At 52.1% G+C, this 21,190-nt stretch overlaps 2 protein-coding genes across 3 annotated transcripts in view; one reads left to right on the top strand and one right to left on the bottom strand.

Moving 5' to 3' along the window:
• ACAD9 (acyl-CoA dehydrogenase family member 9) overlaps positions 1 to 15,004 on the top strand; it is a 40,992-nt gene extending 25,988 nt beyond the window's left edge. The window contains exons 8-18 of one of the 2 annotated variants that reach the window (XM_059161881.1): positions 1,670 to 1,743; positions 5,967 to 6,042; positions 7,428 to 7,498; positions 7,769 to 7,888; positions 8,929 to 9,057; positions 11,064 to 11,143; positions 11,901 to 12,027; positions 12,214 to 12,291; positions 12,805 to 12,933; positions 13,557 to 13,629; positions 14,450 to 15,004. In XM_059161881.1, coding sequence (XP_059017864.1) covers positions 1,670 to 1,743; positions 5,967 to 6,042; positions 7,428 to 7,498; positions 7,769 to 7,888; positions 8,929 to 9,057; positions 11,064 to 11,143; positions 11,901 to 12,027; positions 12,214 to 12,291; positions 12,805 to 12,933; positions 13,557 to 13,629; positions 14,450 to 14,550 — 1,058 coding nt within the window. In that variant the 3' untranslated portion in view covers positions 14,551 to 15,004. The remainder of the gene's footprint in view (positions 1 to 1,669; positions 1,744 to 5,966; positions 6,043 to 7,427; positions 7,499 to 7,768; positions 7,889 to 8,928; positions 9,058 to 11,063; positions 11,144 to 11,900; positions 12,028 to 12,213; positions 12,292 to 12,804; positions 12,934 to 13,556; positions 13,630 to 14,449) is intronic. The other variant, XM_059161882.1, reaches the window with a different exon arrangement.
• The window catches only part of CFAP92 (cilia and flagella associated protein 92 (putative)), a 71,343-nt gene continuing 63,093 nt past the window's right edge, over positions 12,941 to 21,190 (bottom strand). The window contains exons 14-17 of the mRNA XM_059161880.1: positions 17,953 to 18,114; positions 17,179 to 17,391; positions 16,954 to 17,098; positions 12,941 to 13,178 (exon numbers count right to left, since the gene is read on the bottom strand). Of these exons, the coding sequence (XP_059017863.1) occupies positions 13,144 to 13,178; positions 16,954 to 17,098; positions 17,179 to 17,391; positions 17,953 to 18,114 (555 nt within the window). The 3' untranslated portion in view covers positions 12,941 to 13,143. The remainder of the gene's footprint in view (positions 13,179 to 16,953; positions 17,099 to 17,178; positions 17,392 to 17,952; positions 18,115 to 21,190) is intronic.

The raw sequence follows: 21,190 nt of genomic DNA on the forward strand, positions 1-21,190 counted from the left end.
GCAGGTGGCCCCTCCAGACCCGCTTCTGTGTGTCACCTCTTCTTTGGGGATCCTGGGTTCTGGGTGGCAGTATTTGCCCTGCAGCCTGGCTCGGCAGGGTCCGAGGGCCCTGAGCTCTGGCCTGGCTCTGCTACCTAGAGATTCCGTGACCTCACACCAGCTCATTTGCTTTCCTGTGCTTCTGTTTCCTGCCCTAAGAGAAAGGGGTGATGACAGAGAACGCATGTGGTGAGGTGACTGGGAAGGGAGTGTTACGACATCTGTATAATGCTTCGTGTACATGGAGGCAGGTGTTACCTACCACCACACTCGTGCTGCCTATTGAGACTTGCCCAGAACCTTCCAACAGAGGAAGGAGTGTGCTCAGAGGCCCAAGATACAGAGCTTGAGATGCCAATGGGGAAAAGGTGGTCGGTCAGAGTTGATCCAGGTGAGGGAGAGAGCAAGGTGGCATCCTGCACCACTGCTGGGCCAGCGTCCACACTGAAGTTGGGGTGACTGGTGCCCCTGGAATCATGCAGTGGCCCCACAGGAATGGATCGGGTGGCCCAGGGTGAGGTCAGAGCGGGAGGCAGCGTCCTTCCCACCCTCAGCAGCCTGCAAAAGAGTTAGAGCCGCTGGGACAAGGGCCTGGCCCCATAACCTGTATGTTATAAATAGGACCAGCTGCCAGAGATTATTTCATTGTATTTCACAATCAAGCCATTGGAATAGTAGAATAAAGTCAGCAGACGTGGTTGCTTGCTGTTTGGCTCCTCTTGAGCCATGACTTTCCTTGTCCCGAGTCTCCCTTTCTTGTGTTAAGTTGCTGGGCGCTGCAGTGTGCATATGACAGTGCAAAAACTGGTGCAGAAGCTCCTGTTCCTCCCACGTTTGTACTCACCGTTGCCACGCTTTCCCCTTTCTGCCTGCCTCCACACCAGGCACTTCCTCACTTCGGGCTCTGTCCCCCTCCCCCTGTCTGAGAAGCCACCCCAGTGCTCAGCTGCCTGCCTGTGAGCCTTTGTCTCTTGTAGCCCGCAGGTTCTGGGCAGCCTGCCCCGGGCTGTGGGAGGGGTCCCGATCTGCCTTGTGGGTACCGTGCTGGGGCTTGTTCTCATAGTGGATCACAGGAGCCCCTGGTGGGCCAAGCCGGACCACGTCTGCACAGGGAAGGCCAGGGCTCGAGCTGAGTGGGCTCCATGTTCTGGCGACAGCTGGCAGGGCAAGACAGGGGAAGGCTGTCCGCTTCCACAAGCCACAGTGCGGGCTGCAAGTGCATTGGAGTTAGTGGGACCTGTGCTCCTATTGCTCCCATTGAGTCCAGGCACCTTTGAAGGGCTGCGCCATCCACTTTCATGTTCCACCTCTGGTTCGTGCTCCTCCAAACTTCTGAGTGTCACCTTAGAAAAGCATGATGAAGGCCCTTAACAAAAATGTGGTCATTTACTCCTTCTCCAACTTTTGATTCTGTCACTGCTCTCTATTTCATCTGTAATACTTAAGGCATCGTCGTGTCCCTAGCGAAGTAGGGGCTCCATGTGGACAGGAACCTTGTCTTTCTCTATTGTTCTTTCAGTAGCTGGAGAATGAATGAGTGAAGGAATGAATGAATTACATTTCATGCCTATGGGTCCAGTGCGAGTGCTCTGCGTTCATCAGGTAAGGCCTCCAATTTCTTCTTTTTCAGCTTGCGAGGTGCATTTTGAAAACACCAGGGTGCCCGTTGAAAATGTCCTTGGAGAAGTTGGAGGCGGGTTTAAGGTGCGTCATGAAAGCAGCACCCATGAGGGTTCATGGTGTGGCTTGTTGGCCCCCAGCCCCCTGTCCCATCTCTGCTTGTAGCAGACCAGTGTGTGCTTGCCAGATAACTATGTGTAGTTCTCTGACGGGAAATCAGCAGAATGGAGAAGGAGGCCCCCAGAAGAGGGAGTGTGTGGTTCTTCGAGGCTTCATTTGCCTGAGTAGGGGTAGGATTCCTGTCTCCAGCATGTGGAAGAAACCAGGTCAGTGGGCACGGACGAAGCTCAGGCTTTCTGAGTGCACAACCCTGAGGTACTGCCCGAATTTTTTCCTTGGAGTCAGATTTATTATTTTTTAATGAACTTAAAACTCAGATCACATAAACTTAATAATTTTTAAATGTACACGTGGGTGTTATTTAGTCATTTTGTTGTACAGCTGTGACCATGGTCTAATTCTGGAACATTTCATCACCCCAGAAAGAAATGCCCTATCTTTTCATTTCCCCTTTCCCAGTCTTTGGCAATCGCTGTTTTACTTTCGGTTACTGTGGATTTACCTATTTTTAACATTTCGTGTAAGTGGAATCCACGTGCGACCTTTTGTGTGTCTGGCTTTCACTTAGTGTAATGTTTGTGAGCTTTTTCCATGTTGTAGCTCTTGTCATTCTTTTCTGTAGCTGAATAACATTCCATTGCAGGGACACACCATGTTTGTCCGTTCATGGGCATTTGGACCGTTTCCACATTGGGACTATTATCAGTAATGCTGCCATGAACATTCATACATAAGTCTTCACGTGAACAGTTGTTCTCAGTCCTTTTGGGTGATACATACCGAGAAGGAGCGTTGCTGGGTCATATGGTGGCTGTATGCTTTTTTGAGGACTGCCAGACTGCTTTCTGTAGCGGCTGCACCATGTTACGTGGCCAGCAGGAGTGTAGGAGGGTCCAGTTTCTCCACACCCTCACCAGTACTTGTTACTGGACATTTTTATTTTATTTTACTTTTATTATTATTATTATTTTTAAAGGTTTTATTTATTTATTGACAGACAGAAATCACAAGTAGGCAGAGAGGCAGGCACAGAGAGAGGAGGAAGCAGGCTTCCTGCTGAGCAAAGAGCCTGATGCGGGGCTTGATCCCAGGACTCTGGGATCATGAGCTGAGCTGAAGGCAGAGGCTTTAACCCACTGAGCTACCCAGGTGCCCCTGGACATTTTTATAATGACAGCTGTCCCAGAGGGTGTGCAGTGGTATCTCATTGGGTTTTCCTGATGAGTGATCAGATTGAGCATCTTTTCAGGTGCTTATAGGCTATTGATACATCTTCTTTAGAGAAATGTATTTTCGAATACTTTGCCTATTTTTTTTGAAGCTTATTTATTATTCTTATTTTTCAGTAAACTCTTCCCCCCATGTGAGGTTGAACTCATAACCCCAAAATCAAGAGTCACACACTCCCACTGACTGAGCCACCCAGGTGCCCCCTCCTTTGCCCATTTTTAAGCTGGCTGTTTGTCTTTACTGGTGCCCAGCCCTAATTTACAGGAAACTTGGGCAAGTATCTGCGCTCTGGGGAGCCCCACCCACCTTGCTTGTAAAGCAAGGATCACAGCAGTGCCTTTCTCCCTTCCTGGGTATTATAAGAATCTGATAAATGCGTTCAGCCAGAGCTTCTGGCTGGAGGCTGCTTGATGAATATGGACCAAAGGACCTGAGAGGTGAAAGGACAAAAGGACAAAAAGGGAGCAGTGCCTGCACAGTGGCATGTTTATTATTTGTGTAATCCGGATGTTATATACAGATGAGAGAATTTAGGTGGGAAAAATGAAATTACTTGAAGTGCGATCCCAAGAGAGTTGCTATTCATTGTTTAATTTTGATGCTTATCTTTCTAGACCTTTTAATTAATTAATTAATTAGTTGAAGTAGACTCCACTCCTGCATGGAGCCCCACATGGGCTTGAACCCACAACCCTGAGATCATGACCTGAGCTGAGATCTAGAGTCGGATGCTTAATTAACTGAGCCACCCAGGTGTCCCTATCCAGACCTTGTTAAGGGGCGTACATCTCTTAAACGGTAATTCTATTTGTGTTATATAGCCTGTATTTTTTCACTCATCAAGAAATCCTAGTACTCTCTTCATGCTAGTAAATGTATACTGCAGAGTATTCTTTGGGTGGTGACGGCATAAGGGATGTCCTCAGGTTCCTAGGGTCAGGCATTTAACACTGATTTCCCCTCCTTGCTGCTCAGAACTGTATTGCGTGGTGTATCTCTTTGCATGTATCTATGCACACTTGTCTGATTGTTTCCACAGTTTAAACGCCCGGCAGCCGGCTCTCCAGGTCAGAGGGCACAAACATTTTTCGTGGTCAGTGCCCACTGCCAGTTCACATGTGGGGAGTCGGGCTGGCTCCTGTATGGGATGCCTCTTGCCCTAGTCCTTCCCACATGTTGGGTGTCCCACAAGTTAGGCATTGAAACTTCTCCCCATTGTGTTAGGTATAAAAATAATTTTTTAAAAAATTTATTTGACAGAGATCCCAAGTAGGCAGAGAGGCAGGCAGAGAGAGAGAGAAGGGTAAGCAGGCTCCCTGCTGAGCAGAAAGCCCAATGTTGGGCTCGATCCCAGGACCCTGAGATCACGACCCGAGTCGAAGAAGGCAGAGGCTTTAACCAAGGCACCCCAAAACAGTTGTTTTAATATGCAAATGAAAATAGATCTCCAAAGCTCTTTATTTGTTAGGAGTAGGATTGCTTGACCATGGGCCTTAATGCTAAAAAGTGAGTGATTCTGGAGACCAATCAGAGGCCAGGTGAAGATCACCTGGCTGAAGGAGAAAAGAGCTGCCTCCTCTGGGTAGTCAGAGGTTTAATCGGTAGTCAGACCATGGAGGCGTGGAGGCTGTTGGTGAACTGCCAGGCAGGAGCTGTTGGAAATGTGGATTGCATCTCACTTTTGGCAAAGTGAGGTGTAGAATGCTCTTGTAGAAATGCCAGGAGACGTCTGCGGGAGAGAAGGTGGTAAAGCAGGCAGGTGCCGCATAGACGGGAGGGGAGGCCCCACGGTTGAGGAGGAGGATTGGTAGTTGAGCTCAGGAGCCCTTCTTAAAAAAGGGTGAGATGTTTGATCCTCTGGGAAATGAGATCTAGTCTCAAATCCTTTTTTCTTTCGAAAAAAAATTTTTTTTTTTTAATGAGGGTAAGAAGAAATTCTTGAAGGGGTTGTGAAATGGATTTCATTCATAAAACCATGAGCCAGCTTTTGCAAGCCCATGTGGGCAGAGGGGATGAGGTGGGAGAATTCATTTGCTCCTCATAGTCCTGGCAGGTCCCAAGACCAGTGCATACCTTCGGCCGGAGACATGGGCAGTCTGAGGTCGAAGCACAGCCCCCAGAGGAGGCAGAGCAGCATCTGGGTGTCACACTGTGGTGGGACATAACCACGCCCACTCTCCCATCCAGCACCCAGGGCTGGGCCTTGGTGCTGTTCCCACATGCCCCAGTCTCCTTGGACTCAGCAGGTGGAATCTGCACTTCCCCCTCCCAGTCGTTGGAGCAGTTGTTTCTAACCTCATAGTGTCTGCTTTGAGATTCTCCCGTTGAGGTTAACAACCGATCATAAATTCGGAATCAGTCGCATGGTTTATCCATCCAAGTCACACATGAGCATTCAGTTAGAAGCTGTAATATACACTTGGAGTTGAGCTTTTAGGAAAACTCAGAGTCCTTTCTGCCCTCAGCCCCGCTTGTCTTTGAGGCCTCCTAGTTGAGTATCACAGGTGTGGTTGGGGCTTAGCAGGTCACTACTGTGCTTCAGGAGGCTCATGCTGGTGGCAAAGTCTGGGTAGCTTGTAGGGTGTACTCAGCAGGTCTTAATTTCTGCCCCTCTTCTAAGGACTAAGAATTGACTTGTTCTATTGGAATAATGCTACTGCCCAGTTCCTTGATCAGAGGGTGACTCCAAGCATGTTTGTGACTGAGTTACCTTGTTGTGATGTGTTGGCCCCACACCCAGCCTGGTGGGAACTGGCAGGACAATTGACTTTCCCAGATGCTGGCACAGAATTCTCTAGAGACTCGCCTTTTGTCCTCAAGAAACCATTTGGTAAGACAGACAAGCAGTGCTATGGTCTGTCACCTGTGGTCCTCCAGGACCTTTAGGCTTTTCCCAGCACAGCAGGGGTGATCTTAGGGAGTGAGGTCCCAGTGAGCTGCCCCCTTTCTCCCTACAGGTGGCCATGAACATCCTCAACAGTGGGCGGTTCAGCATGGGCAGCACTGTGGCCGGGATGCTCAAGAAATTGATCGGTAGGTAAGTCAGGGACAGGAACCTTTTGTGCCCCAGTCTTGCCCCTGCAGCCCCCACCCCAGCCTGGACACTCTACCGTGTCCTCACACAGGCCGCTGCTGGGCTGGGCCTTCGAACGGACAGACAGCCCAGCTGCAGATTGAGATTCGGACTTTGGTTTAGACCAGAAAATGTGGTCAGTCTGCCCCCAAGTGGTTCATGTTCCTTCTTGACACTCCTCTGATGTACTCACAGAGGAGGCGGGGAGCAGGTGGTCTGTCAGAGGTCAAGAGGGGTTGCTGCTCTGACCACTAGGAACAGAGCTGCTTCACAGACATCTGGGGGTGAGCGAACCCTCAGTGCTGATTCAGGGGGAGACTCAGTGGGTGAGACGTGTAACTCTGGTCTCTCAGCCTCAGGATCTTCCCTTTATGGTTTTTGTTAGCATACCTGAGGCCTGGACTTTTTTTTCAATGAACTTAGAACAGCCTTGTAGGGGTTTTGTTGGGTACAGATGTCATTATCATCTTAGATTTGTGAAAGCGACTGCAGGGAAAGGCATGGGGCCCTGACTTTTGGCAGGGGGGGCTCGTGTCCTGCTCTTGTTTATGAAGTTCCTCAGAGGCCAGGTGGGGACAGGGAAGCTTTGATTTCATCTCTTAGTTCCATTTCATAGATGAGGAGCCTGAGGCTCAGCAAGGGAAAGTGATTTGCCCAAGGCTACTCATCTAGGCCCAAAAGCTGATCCTGTCAGACTCCAAACTCAGGGCTTGGCTCACTGTGCTGAGCTGTCCTCAAGGCCCTGAAGTGCCCTGAGCCTCTGCTTCCCCATCGGGAAAATGCCTCCGTGCAAGAGCTTCCTGGGGTCTCTCACAGTCAGCCTGCCCCAAAGGATGGCTCTTGAGGAGACTGACTACAGGGGGTGGGGGGCTGGCATTCACCAGCGGCCATGTTCTCTCAGGTGCCCTCTTGCTCTGGTAATCGATGGCTGTGACAGGTGTGAGCCTGCTCCTCCTGCAGGGGGCCTCTGCCCTCAGTGCCTCACTCACTGCAGCTCTGGCAGCTTTGGCAGCAATGCTGTGAGGTCGGTGGTGGTGGTGGTCGGGGATGGTAGCTGCTTGGCCCGGCCTACCACCTGATAAGAGAAAGTGCCAGATTCAGGCCTGATGCTAGACTCTGTGCTTCTGTTCCTGTCTGCTGCCGTAGGCCCGCCTGAGCAGGAGAGGCCTTGCCTCTGACAAGATGTGCTGGGAAGGGGCAGTGCCGTCTTGAGGGGTATCTGTTCTCAGCAGACCCGTTTCTCCTAGTTCTTGCCTGAGTGTTTGCAGGGCAGTAAGGATAGCCTTGGGAAAGCATTTCAGGATAACGAGAAAATGGTTCTTTTAATGACTCTGATCTTCTTCAGAAATGACTGCTGCATATGCCTGCACAAGGAAACAGTTCAACAAGAACCTCAGTGAATTTGGACTGATTCAGGTACCAAAGGCTGTGGGGGGTGCCGCATGTGTTGATGACACGTGTGGGCACAGAAGGTGTGCTTCTGTGGCCTGTGGTGATGACTCCTGCTGTGATTCAGAAGAAGACAAGATAAGGCTTTATTTAATGTGGCTCCCTGCGGGGAAGGCTGGGCTTGGTGCTCCTGGGCCTCGAGCCTCCGGACTTCATTTCCTTCTCTGTTGGCTGGCACATCTGGGTCTTACCACATGCAGATTGTTTCCTGATTGTGTTTTTTCCTGAACACCCCAGGAGAAGTTTGCCCTGATGGCTCAGAAGGCTTATGTAATGGAAAGCATGGCCTACCTCACTGCGGGGATGCTGGACCAACCGGGGTTTCCCGACTGCTCCATCGAGGCTGCAATGGTGAAGGTAATCCCTGCCCAGCCTGAGAGACCCAGAATAGCTCTTTAGCTGCAGCCTTTCAGACCTTGTGTTCCCTGCCACCTTCCTCTTCTTGTTCACTTATAGGTCAATTTATCATTGATCCAGTATTTATGACATCCCCACTGTGTGCCAGGCATAGCCCTAGGACGCATCTGGGGAAGCCAGCATGGCACAGGAGAAACAGCAAAGAACAGTGCCCATTTGAGTGCATTTATAGGACAGGACAGTGTCTCCCCAGCACAGTTTGTGCCAAGTTGTCACCAGTCGATAACAGATGGAGAAAATACAGGCCATGTGTTACAATTTCCCATCAGTACACAGCAGCGGCCGAGCTTTCGTGGGAAGGACTTTTACTGTGGATGGACGGCCTTCCACTTTTGTATGTCCCCTGCAGCCAGGTGTGGGGCCAAGCAGTTCTTGCACGGAGGAGCGAGCTGTGGGTGAATGGGGCTGGGTGGGCAAGGTCAGCCCTCCCAGAGAGGGAGTCTGAGATGGGTTTTAAAAGGACAGGAGTTGGTGCACCTGGGTGGCTCAGGGGGTTAAAGCCTCTGCCTTTGGCTCGGGTCATGATCCTGGGGTCCTGGGATCGAGCTCCACATCGGGCTTTCTGTTCAGCAGGGAGCCTGCTTCCTCTTCTCTGTCTGCCTCACCACCTACTTGTGATCTCTGTCAAATAAATAAAATCTTTAAAAAAAAAAAAAAAAAGACAGGAGTTTCCTCCGTTTGGCAAGTATGGAGTGGGCCCCTCTACCCCAAGAAAGCCTCAGATGTAGGAAGAGTCTCAAAGGGGCGCAGATAGGGAGCCACGGCTGGTCCCTGTGGAAGGAAAAAAAGGACCTGCCCTAGTCCACCCCATGAGACTATGACAGGGCAGCTGGGTTAGTCTGGGTTAGTCTCACCCTGGAGCCAGCCTCCCACGCCGAGCCTCCCACTCCCTGCCCAGCCACCCTGCCCTGGCTGCCCCCCTTGTGGAAGGCACTCAGCACCGCTGGCCCCATGCTAACCGTGTCTTGGCCCCGGGGCAGGTGTTCAGCTCAGAGGGTGCCTGGCAGTGCGTGAGCGAAGCCCTGCAGATCCTCGGGGGCTCGGGCTACATGAGGGACTACCCGTATGAGCGCCTGCTGCGGGACAGCCGAATCCTGCTCATCTTCGAGGTGAGCCCGCCAACCCCCTTCCAAGCGCGCTTATCTGTCCTCCTCACACCTCACCTCCCAGGATGGAGGGGAGGCCTGAGGGGCCAAGTGAGCGCCCTTCCCACTGAGCCTGCGCTTCTGGTGGTGGGACAAGCAGAGGTCTCATGGGAGGCCCGGCTGTGCCTCCAGGGCTCACTCTGGGTTTGGCTTTCCTCTTCAGGATACTGAGGCAATTCAGCAGCGTCCTCTCCACAGGCTTCCCCAGCCTGGACACCTCCCTCTGTAATCGCTGCCACCCTTCGTGGGCCTTCACAGGCCTAAAGAGGAGTTCAGTGCGGGGGGAGACCCTGGGTGGGGTAAGAAAAGGGGGTTGGGGCCACAGAGAAGCCTTTGAGGAGCTTGGGGTCAAAGGTTAAATGGCCTGCGTGGAGAATATCTGCACAGTGAGGGCCTGAGGGGCACCTCCCCTGACAGTGGGCTGGAGTCTCAGGAAGCAAGTGCTCTTGGCCCTCGGGGGCGGAAACAACAGTGGCCTGGCCCAGGGGAAGGTAGTTTGGGCCAAGGACAGGGAAGTGGAATGTTCCAGGCCCAGATAGGGCCTTACCTGCCGGCACTGGGTAGAACAAGCAAGTTTTTGTGGCAGCAGTGGCTGGTCCTGGTAGGGGGGAGCTGGGGCAGGTTGTAGGAGAGTTGATGGGGTGGGGGCAGAGGGTAGATGAGAAGGGGAGACAAGTAGCCAGGCTGTGGAAGTCCCTGACCGATAAGCAGAAGAATTTGGATTTTCCTATGCAGGCACTGGAAGCCGTCAGAGCAGTGCATGACTTGAATGATTTGCCATTCTGGGAAATTCCCCAGGGCTGATGTTGGGGTGTGCATTTTGCAGAGGCCAGGTGCCTGCAGCAGAAAAGAGGGGTTGACTTCAGAGGCTGTGGTGAGATGGATAGAGTGTTAGGATGGTCGTAGGGAGTACAAGAGTTAGACCCGTAGACACGGCTTAGAGCCTGAGTAGCGGGATGGTTTCTGAAGAGCACCTTCAGACAGCCTGCAGGTGGGGCCTGGCTCCCCAGCTGGGGTAAGGCCTCATGGCTGCTCTCACTCCTGGCATGCCCAGCGCCCCCCCCCCCCCCCCCCCCGCCAACCCCCAGCATCCCAGCCCTGCAGTCCTCTTAGAAGCCTGACAGGATGTGATGTGACCAGCCTGAGGGCACAAAGGGGACTTTCCCAAGGGGATGGGGGACGTGTTGTGTCCCTGCTGCCCCAGAACTGCTGCTTCTGAGTCCCTTTCCCCTCAGCCCTGTTGAATTTGGTCCTGACCAGGATGGGGGAGGGGACGGGGGGGGGGCACAGAAGCTTTGAGGGCCATAGAGCCCTTTGTTTGAAACACATGCTCTGGGCTGGAGACTATGCAGGACAGGGCCCACCTTAGCCTGCAGGCCTCCAAGCTCTTCTCTCCCATGGGAGGCCCCTTCCCCTCAGCCTGGTTGAATTTGGTCCTGACCGGGGGTGGGGGGTTTGGGGGTAATCCCAGGTGGTGAGCCGTGTTCGCAGAGACAGCAGCTAGAAGAGGTGGCCCTCTGGGTATGGCTGCATGGCACTGGGGAGCAGCCAGCTCTCGTCCTCCACAGCCAGTGGCTTCCCTGAGGAATATAATGGCACCCACCCAGCATTTGCTGCACCTGGGCACCGGCACCCCTCCCTCCCGAGGAAGGTGGTTTCTCCCATCGTAAAGAAGCCAGAGTGGAGGCTTACAGAAAGGAAGGACTCCTGTATCCCTGTCAGAGAGAGGTGGTAGATCCTGAGGGAGGCCACAGCTGTCTGGCCAGGCCCCTGCTTGTCCCCGTGGGGGTGGTTGCCAGTGTGTTGCTGTCACCCTCTGGTCACAGCCCTGCTCCCAGGGTCACGCTGCTTCCAGCGTAGCAGCTTCCGTGGCACTGCTGAGGGGGCAGTGGGGTGGCCTAGCCAGCTGCATGCACAGCACATACAAGGCCATCCCAGTGGGGCCAACATGACTTATCTTCTGGCCACAGGGAACCAACGAGATTCTCCGGATGTACATTGCCCTGACAGGCCTGCAGCACGCCGGCCGCATCCTGACTGCGAGGATCAAGTAGGTGCCAGCCCCACCAGCCACTCCTCAGGTTCCCTCTGCCCATCAGAGGTCCATCCTGGGGCAGCAAGGGCAGGGTGCTGCCCTGTCCTGGGATGGGCATTATGGAGCCATGCAGTGCTCAGCTCAGTCAGAGGCTGCCTAAAGGGAGGGAAAGAGACGGGAGCCTTAAAAGCCAGGCTCCAGAGCTTGGCCTTCACCTGCAGGTGATCAGAGGGGCCAGCTGCCTCAGGAAGCCCTCACTGCTCTCCTCCCCTGGCAGCTCCCATCACCCATGCTGCAGGGAGCTTTGTTTTCAGAACCTAAGGAATGAGAGCTGTCCCTCCAACAGGTGCTGGGCTCCAGGGCTACCAACCACAAGACCACTTTTCTTCTTGCACTCTCTTGCTCCGCTTGACTCCCATCATGGGGCTGGAGCAATTAGAAATCACTGCTGGCACCTGGTTTGGGTTGCTCAGGGCATTTTTGCAGACTCCTTAACCCTGGAGCACCACCGGGGTGGGGATGGAGGGGGCTGGCTAGTGGAGAGCGCTCTGTGTGGCTCTACCTCAGAGACCAGCTGTTCTCTGACGGAGGTGGTGGGGTGGTCTCAGGCATCCAGCAGGCCCAGGGCCAGGTGAGACAGCACCTAGGTCCTGAGTTGGTCCCTTTAATGCCTTGGACAGTCAGAGGGAACAGGTGCTAAGAGGAACGCTGTTGGTGGGCAGTGGGAACCAGCAGCGGGGCCTGAATTCATGGGGCCGTGGGCTTTCTACAGCGAGCTTAAACGGGGCAACGTGACCACTGTCATTGAGACCGTCGGCCGAAGGCTGCGAGACTCCCTGGGCCGAACCGTGGATCTGGGGTTGACAGGGAAGCTGGGAGCGGTGCACCCCAGTGTCGCAGTGAGTGGGGACAGGTGGCATTACCTCCCTGCCCCTGTGTGGGTATCCCCTTCTAGAGGGCTGTGACCAGGGCATTGGGGAGGATGGTCCAGCCTAAAAACAGAGCCTGGACCCCAGAGCCCCAGCCGGGTGGGATGGGCACCACAGGGAAGTAGCACTAAGTGGTCTTTCCCCCTGGCATACCAGGACAGTGCCAACAAGCTCGAGGAGAACGTGTATTACTTCGGCCGCACTGTAGAGACATTGCTACTCCGCTTTGGCAAGGTACCCCGGCCCCTGCCACATCTGGGGATGGCTGGCCCTCCAACTTTGGGGTCAGGGAGATGGGGTGTTTTGCCAAGTGTCCACTTTCGGGACCAGGCTTAGAGATCTTGGTCACTGTGGAGGGGTGGGGTGGAACTGCCCGACCCCGGGGCCACTTGGATGGTGCCTTTTGAGTAAAAGGAGGTTCCTTGCAGTAGGGAGGGCAGCCCCATCTGGGCCCAGATCTAGGGCCCCGCTCTGTGAGGCTGTTGCTGCTGAGGGTGACATGAAGCACAGTAAGCAACAGCCTGTGGCCTCAGCCAGGTTTCTGGGACCTGGTCTTGGCTTGACCCATGCCCGAATCTAGACAGAAGGGAAAACAGGCAGCCAGCAAGCCCCCTCTCACCACCCAAAGGGAGAGGCAGTGTTAGATTCCTTTATGGAGGCATGAAGTGAGTCTTAGAGATGGCTGAAGCTGTGCCCGGGGAGTGAGGTCCTAGGTTGTGAGTTTCCCCGTGGGCTCTGTGTTCACAGACCATCGTGGAGGAACAGATGGTCCTGAAACGGGTAGCCAACATCCTCATCAATCTGTATGGCATGACGGCTGTGCTGTCGAGGGCCAGCCGCTCCATCCGAGTGGGGATCCGCAACCACGACCACGAGGTGAGCCTTTCGTGCCAGCTTTGTCCTCTGAACTTTAATGAGGCCTGTGGTTGAGGGAGGGGGTCAGTGGGTGGCATGACCCAGTCGGGACAAGGAACTGGGCAAGTCAAAGGCCTCAACCCAGGCATGGGCCCAGGAGGCCGGTGGGTTTGCTGAGTTGTGGCCATGGCCAGCACTGGTGGTCCGTTCCAATGAGAAGGTCTGTGCTACTCAGGACACAGGGCTACTCGCTTTTGTCTTTCTGCCTGCAGGAAGAGGGATAGGTGAGTAATGGGATCCCAGAGTTTGTGCCCTCACCCCATCTGCCTTCCTTACCCTCAGTGGCTGGATGCAGTCACTGAGTGCCTCCTGTGTGCTGGATCTTGACATGCATTGTCCCACAACAGCCTGTGGGCACTGGGATTACGTTGGCCTTCCTGCGTAGAAGAGCCTGAGGCTCACAAATGTTGAATAATTTGCTTTTGGGGATAGAGCTGGTTGATTCAGGGATGGAATTAGAACCCAAGATTCTGATTCCTGCGCCAGGCCTTTTGACCTTGGCCAAGCTGCTGAGTTGGGCTGAATTTCTCACACACCAGGGAGGGGGTGCCCTAGGTCATCATCTTCAACCTTGGTTCTGACAGGTTCTGCTGGCCAACATCTTCTGTGCAGAAGCTTATTACCAGAATCTCTTCACCCTGTCCCAGCTGGACAAGTGTAAGTAGTGTGGCCTTGCGGGGGTTGGGGGGGTAGCGCTGAGTGCAGGTGACTGTTGACGGCCAGGCTCCTAGGACCTGCCTGCTGCTCACAAACCTCTCCCTTGAGTGAGGGCTAGTAAGGTCAGGTTCACCTGCAGGATGGCTTGCCAGACAGTAACAAGTTACCTGCAGATGAAGACTGTCAGAGCCCACAGGCATGGCCCAGCCTGCCTGACCTGAGTCTGGCAGCTGCCCTCCTAGCAGATAGCCCAGGCTTTGGCTCTAGTCCGTGCAGGGGCTTGGCTCCTGGGGCTGTTTGTACCATAGTCACTTCGCCATGTCTGAAAACGTCCGGCTCGGATTCTTCTGACCTTTACAGTCGTTTTGGCCTCAGGGCTCCGTGTCCTGTGTCCCCTGCTGTAGAGTGCAGCCGTGTTGCCAAGTGATGGGAGGAGAGGAGTACATAATTCTGTGCAGCTTCTGGCTCCGGGTGCTGGCGTGTGTTGGTCTGTGCTGTGGCGGGGAGACGGGGTTGCTCCTCTCGTAGGCTTGACTGTCAAGAAGGTCCTTCTCCAGGCCCTACTCCCACAGGATCCAGAGCTTTTAGGGGTTAACACGATGAGCCCTTCGTTTTCCAGGATGAAGCCCTAGCCCTGTTTCTCCCCGCAGCCAGAATCACTTCCTGGGGCTGTGGAAGTGGAGAGTTACCTTCAGGGTTTCTTCACAGTGGGTGTGGGCTTTTTCTTTTCTTTTTTTCTTTCTTTTTTTTTTTTTTTAAAAGCAGCAGCAGCCCCAGCAATATTTGTTCTCACAAACCTATTTTTTTCTTTTTCTCCCAGATTCTCCAGAAAATCTAGATGAGCAGATTAAGAAGGTGTCCCAGCAGGTCCTAGAGAAGCAGGCCTACATTTGTGCCCACCCTCTGGACAGGACATCCTGAAGCAAACCAACAGTGTTCCCTGCTGCCCCTAAGCCATGGCCCATCGATGGACAACTTTCTCCGGCAGATGGAGCACTGGGGTTTTTTCTCCCCCATGTATACCAGAGGGGCCTTCTGACCTGAGGGGTACCTCTTTAGGCTTTGCCCTGGGGGCACTGCTGTTTGACCTGATCCCAGGTTCTGAAGAGACAGAGCAAAGAGAGAACGCAGTTGGTGACACCTGGGATTTGAGGGGCTTCCGCTAGTTTCAGAGACGTCACAGTGGTGACGGGCTTGTGGCACTGGCTCTGTGGGAGGAGTTTGGCAGGGACCTGTTTGAGGCATGGAGAGCTGCTTCTGCTAGGCCGCACGTTCTTCTTGTGGACTGTGCATTCTCCAAGAAACCGCCTACAAACTGTAGGTGGAACAGATGTACTTAATAACAAAAGATATAAAAATGCACGGTTTGTGTTTACCCTTCTAGCCTTTGTGCTGTACTGATCCTGTTTTTCCTCAGAACCCTGAGGCCCTCCCTCTAGTGATGGCCTCCAGTGCGTTCTGTCCTCACCCCGCAGGAAGAGGGGCCCTGAATGCTGAGGACCACGTGCCCAGGCCAGGCCACAGTGTTCTGGGGATTACTGAGCACGTCTCTGGTCTTTCTTAGGCGATGGGTACAAATTACATGGTCTGGTATAGCATATGCTCTTTCCTGCCTGGGGCCTTTCTCTGCACAGTCTGTACAGAGCTTGGCCTCCACTCCTGAAAGGGGGGACAATGCAGAATCTTGAGGGATGCTAATAGGCCTTTGCATTTTTCTGGACTCCTTTCTGCTCTTGCTTGCCAGATACAATGGGTCCCAGTGTGCTCACGCAGGCAAGCTTGGAGCTTTTGTCTGGATTTGGGGCCGTTTGGGGCTCCCGAAAACCCACCACAGATGTTGTCTTGAGGTGGGAGGAGAAGGCCAGACTCTTTCCTTTCCCTTTAAGTACAGTCTGTCTGGTGCGCAGACACCTCAGCTGGCCTCGGCACTTTGCCAGGGACTGGATAACTGATCTTCAAAAGGTAAAAGTTGACAAATCTTATGACATCAGAGCTAACCTTCTTAAGTATTTTGTTGGCGAGAAGAGTACGAATCTGGGACGGTATGGGGACTGGAGAATGCACAGAGTGCCTTTGCCAAGGAAACTTGGGAAGCAGCTGTCTAGCCCCCACGTCCTGGGAAAGGGGACTTCGCCATAGGCCCTGTGGCATGGGCATGCTTGTCAGCAGCTGGTTTTCTCTTCATCTAGCCGAGTTTCAAAGGCTGAGACCCCTCGTTCGCATCTTGTTTCCCAGCTGCCATTTTTGAGTTTTCTTTATAAGCATGGTGGGGAGGAGAGGCCCCGGCTGCCAGACGTGCCCAGGGAGCGCAGGCTGGGAAGGCCTGCAGGGAGCCCGGCGGCAGCACTCGGGCCAAGGAGGCAAGCCTGGCATTGCTAGGCAGGGCCACCCCAACAGGTAACAGGAGAGCTTCAGCAGCCCCAGAGCCCAGAGCCTGTTCTGAAGGGAGGCAGCAAGGGCCAGATGGAGCATGGGGGACAAATTTCAGCAGCTTGTCGGCATTTCCTCCTGCTTCGTGGAGCTGTTAGCAACCTCGGTGGTTGGGGGAGGAAGGAGATCCATTTGTTTATCTGCTCTGGCTTTCAGGGAATGGTTTCTCTGGCAAACCTTGTCACTAAATTCTTTGTCCCTGAATGAAGTTTCTGGTAACCAGCAAATTTGGGTTCTCTATCAACCTATAAATGGAGACCCATCTTTATAAACAGAAGGCTAAAGGGACCCATGCTTCTAGACTCCCTTCCTCTCTCACACACAGGGCGATGGCAACATCATGGAGCAGGAAGGGAGTCAGAAAGTCCCAGAGGTGCCCAGAGCCTCTGCCCCAGTTGCTGGCCAGGCATCTAGACGTCTTGCCTGTTGAGGCCCAGAAAGCCCTTAGACCGATTTCCCCACTTACATGTTTTATAGCTAAGAAGCCAGGTCCAGAGGGGCCCCCTCGCTGGCTCAGTTGGGTAAGTGGCTGGGCTCTTGATTATGGCTCAGGCCCCAGGTTTGGGCCCTGTGTCAGACTCCGCACTCAGAGAGGCATCGGCTGGAAGATTCTCTCTCTCCCTCTGCCCTGCCCCCACTTGCACATGGCATTCTCTGAGCATCTGCTGTGGTGCCGGAGACCAGGAGCAGTGAAGGAACTCATTGTCACACAACAAGTTAGTACTGCAGCTCCAGCTAGAATCCAGGGCTCCTGAGTCAGCCTAGCACATTAATGCCTTCCCCATTCTGACTCAACTTCCTAGCTTTAGCGAAAATGAAAAAGCCAAGACGCCAAGCAGCAGAGACCCTGACTGCCCTCATCAGGAGGCTCCATCTTGCAGAGGCCTCTGTTACCTGTCGCAGGCCTCAGCACTGGAGGAGGGGGCAGCTCCAGGAAAGGTGGGGGCTGCCTATACAGGTCGAAGTCCTGGTGGCGCCGGTCCCAGCCCCACCGCTCTCGATCCAGCATGGTAGCAAACCCGGCATTTTCCCTCCACTCCTACACAGAGAACACCACAGTAAGTAAGGAGGGAGGTCCCCGCGGACACTCCACCTGAGCTCCCACTCTGCCCCGTGGACCTCTTTTAGCTCTGGGACGGTGCCAACGGGCGGCAGCCTCAGGTGACAGTCGCTTTCCGGGCTTCTGTGAAGACCTGTCAGTTGGAATCCATTGGCTGTGAGCCAGGCCTGGCGGGATCTCTTCTTGGCATTCTTCTCCTCCTCCTCAGAGTCCTGAGGTTCCACCATGGCCGAGAGGTACTTCTGGGAGTACGTGAATCTCTTCCTTGGCTCCTGCAAACGAGAGGCAGACAAGAAGAGGGAAGGGCTGGTAGCAGCCACCGCTGGTGTGGACAGGCCCTCCAGTCTCCAAGCAAACACTGGAAACGGTGGCACGTGGAGTGGAATGACAGTTCCTGACCGCATAACCAGACCGCTCAGAATAACTGAACTGGGGGGTCATGTTCGTGTTCTCTTCAACAGAGCAGCCGTTCTCCAGAGCTAATGTGTTAGAAGCCTAAGCTGAGGTATTTCCTTTGGGGTGACAGCAACGAGCTGCTTTCTAGAGGTAGGGGCCTTGCAGCTGTTTGCAGCCGGGTATACGGGAGCCTATGCTGAGCATCTCTCAGCATAGAGAGATGTGTGAGGGATTCCCACGGGGTGCGGGAACAGAACACCTCTCCCCCCAGCACCTGGTCTCCTTCCTCTTGCTGCTTGGCTTTGTGGTGCACACCAGAGCGCCCCTGCTGCCTCCTATGTTCAGATGAGGAGTGAGCTCCCTGGATTAGCCAGTTAATGTTCTGTCTGGTGTATAAGCACGGACTACCTGCCTCCCTCCCTGGGCCTCGCACTCACCTTGGCCATCTCTCGATACAGCTCCTTCTTAGCAAGCTCTGTGGAATTCAGGGTTTGGATACTGTAGTTATAAACTGCGTCTTTGGCCAGGGCTGAAATTCGGATCACCTTCACCACAGACTTCGAAGGCTTCTTAAGCTGGTAGGCTCCAGTAATATTTTTCTGAGGAAAGAGACACCAGTCATTATACCCAGACCCCTCAACGCCAGCTGCCAGCTAGTGGTGAGCAAGGTGATCTTTAGGGCACGGCCGCAGTGTGCAGGGATCACGTCTCGAGCTCTGGAGCTGCTTTGCCATCACAGAACCTACCAGAGGGCCATCTGCTCCAGACCTTCACTGTCCAACGTGGCAGCCAGGGCCAGAAATGGGATTTGCCTAGGCCAAAGTAACTGGAATTCACAACACCTGGCCACAGATAGAATTTGGGGCTTCGATGGTCAGAAGTGGGAGATTCATGCTTCATGCTTCTGTGGATATACAGGGGAGATGGTGACTTCAAGCAGTAAGAACTACCCACCCTGCCCACGGTCAGCTTTTAGTGCTGACTACACAGGAAGTATCACCTTCTCTCCAGAGCCCCCAAGACGGTCTGTCAGCTTCCTTGGTGAATGAAAGCTGCAGTGAAGGGAGAGAACAGAAGGTGGCTGGGACCCGGAAGAGAAGGAGTTGCATTCTTAAGCATTGTGCAGTGTTGTTTGCCCGCCACTTGCCTATCAACCTTCAGCAAAATCACAGTCTTTTGCTTTGGGAAAAAAAAATTTTTTTTTTAACTGAAGATGGTGACTTTGACTCACATTAACCACATCTTTAGGCCAAACCCAAGTGTCTTGACTTTGTAATCTTTGAGGAATTTCTGTAAGAGAATGCAAAATAATCAAGGAAAATATTCAAAAATCTGTGATTCACATTTAGGAGAGAAAAGTGAAGGCAACAAGTCAAGGCAGTTTGAGAGCAAGAGGGTCTGGAGGCAGAGGCAGGCCACAGGTCCTTGGATGAGGGACAGGACTCCTGCCATGGAGCCCCTTCAAGATGACTATGCCAGAAGGGCCATCCAGGCTGGGACCCTGTAATGGCACACAGAGCTGCAGTCAGAGCAGTGAGTATTCTGTCCAGTTTTTCTGGTTGTTCTCTGTTGGGGGGGAGGGTGGTTTCTGAATGAGCCAGTCTCCCTTCATAATAAGTGCAAGTCCCCTGCTCCTTCCAAACCTTAGAGCTAGAGCATTACAACCTAGAGAGACCGATTTCTCCTTTCATGGTACTTACTCCTTAGAGTTTAAAATGGATGTTCTGACCAAAAAGAGACTCCGTGGTGAGGTTAGAACAGTGGTCCACGGTTGTTCCGGACACGGGATTGCCGGCCCTGGGGCTGAAAGCTGCAGGGAAATTTGGACTCGCAGCCAAAGGAGCTAGATGCCTGAGAAGTAGAACCAGCATAAAAGACCACAGACACAAACTGAATGGAAGCCAAGCTGTTGGAAGAGATGGGATAAAAAGTCAAGGCAAATGTAATAATCAGTCTTCAAAGCAGCAGACTAAAGAAACAAATAGTGTATGTAAAACATCAGAGTTGAAATAAAGGACACAAGCGAGCAAGACACCCTGCAGAAGTGGGGCAGCTGTAGAAGGAATGAGTGAACTGGAAACGAGCTTGAGGTAAAATTAGAAAGCCTGGGAACCAAAGTGGAAACAATCCAAATAACAGAAGTTGCAAAAGGAAAGGGAAAGCAGTAGGAATTTTATTTATTTATTTATTTATCAGAGAGAGGGGGGGAGCGCGAGTGAGCACAGGCAGACAGAGTGGCAGGCAGAGGCAGAGGGAGAAGCAGGCTCCCTGCCGAGCAAGGAGCCCGATTGGGACTCGATCCCAGGACGCTGGGATCATGACCTGACCCAAAGGCAGCTGCTTAACCAACTAAGCCACCCAGGCGTCCCAGCAGTAGGAAATTTTTAAAAAAGCAGGAGCCTCAGAAAAGAGAACAAAAATGCCAAGCCTGGGCACACTGTTCGTGACAGGTAAGACCACAAAGGTAAAGACCAACTCTGAAAACTGCCAGAGAAAGAGCAGGCCACTTGTGCAGGTAAAAGTACCAGACTGGCCTCCAGTTCTAGAGCAGCAGAACTGTGAACAAGAACTTGAACCTAAGACTGTATACCCAGACGAGATGGCCATTCCATTGACAGCAGTGTGTCAGTTGAACAAGGCTTGGGAAGTTTACACAGAGACTTTTCCTACACCCTACACCCTAATCTGTGTAATGGTTTCATAGGTATATATATAGATTAAAATGAAGGATGCTGTATACCTAAGATTCATACGGCTTACTGTATTTAACGCATACATCTAAAAAGTAATACCAGAGACAAAAGGACCTATCATATTTATAAAAGAAATCAACAGGCTAAGGAAGTCTGAAATTTGTATATATTTAAAACATAAGCTTGATAGATATAAAGCAAAAACAGGAGATGATAAACCTATAATCATATCTGGAGATTTTAACAGACTTCCCCTAGAACCTGAGAGAAGAGACAGAATTTAAAGATAAGGATATAGATTTGGGAAAGGAAAAAAATTTTAAAAAAGGTTGATGTGTTTGGAACACTATCAACAACTACAGGATACTTTTTTTTTTTTTTTTTTCAAATATTCTGGAACAGTTTCCAGGATTAACCTTATTTTGGACTGTAAATCAAATATCAACAAAGGATAGAAATTATACAGAATATATCCTCTGATCATGCAGTCAAGGTACAACTGAATAACAAAAAGAGGTAACAAAAATCCTAAAATGTTTGGAAATTACACAGTATACTATTAACTAACCCATCAAAGGACAAATGAAAATGGAAAATAGAAAATTATTTTTAACTGAGTCATCATGAAAATAATGATATACAAAAACTAGGGGATGAACTTAATGTTCATAAGAAGTTTTTAGCCAAAATGAATACATTATAATGGATCCCAGGACCCTGGGATCATATCTGAAAATTACCTAAACGTCCATCTGAAGAAATTAGAAAAAGCAGAGCAAATTCGAGCCAACAAAAGTAGGAAGGAATAAGAGTAGAGATCCATGAAGTAGAAAATAAATGTAAATATGGAAATTTAAAAAGCAACAGATATTGATTCTTTGAAGAAAATAATGCATTTGTAGGTGCAATTTTAATGAAGATCTCATAATACCCATAAACAAACGAACATATAAATAGCAACCTGATCTGACTGCATTGGCCT

Source organism: Mustela lutreola, chromosome 2 (assembly GCF_030435805.1).
Source record: "Mustela lutreola isolate mMusLut2 chromosome 2, mMusLut2.pri, whole genome shotgun sequence".
Taxonomy (NCBI): Eukaryota; Metazoa; Chordata; class Mammalia; order Carnivora; family Mustelidae; genus Mustela; species Mustela lutreola.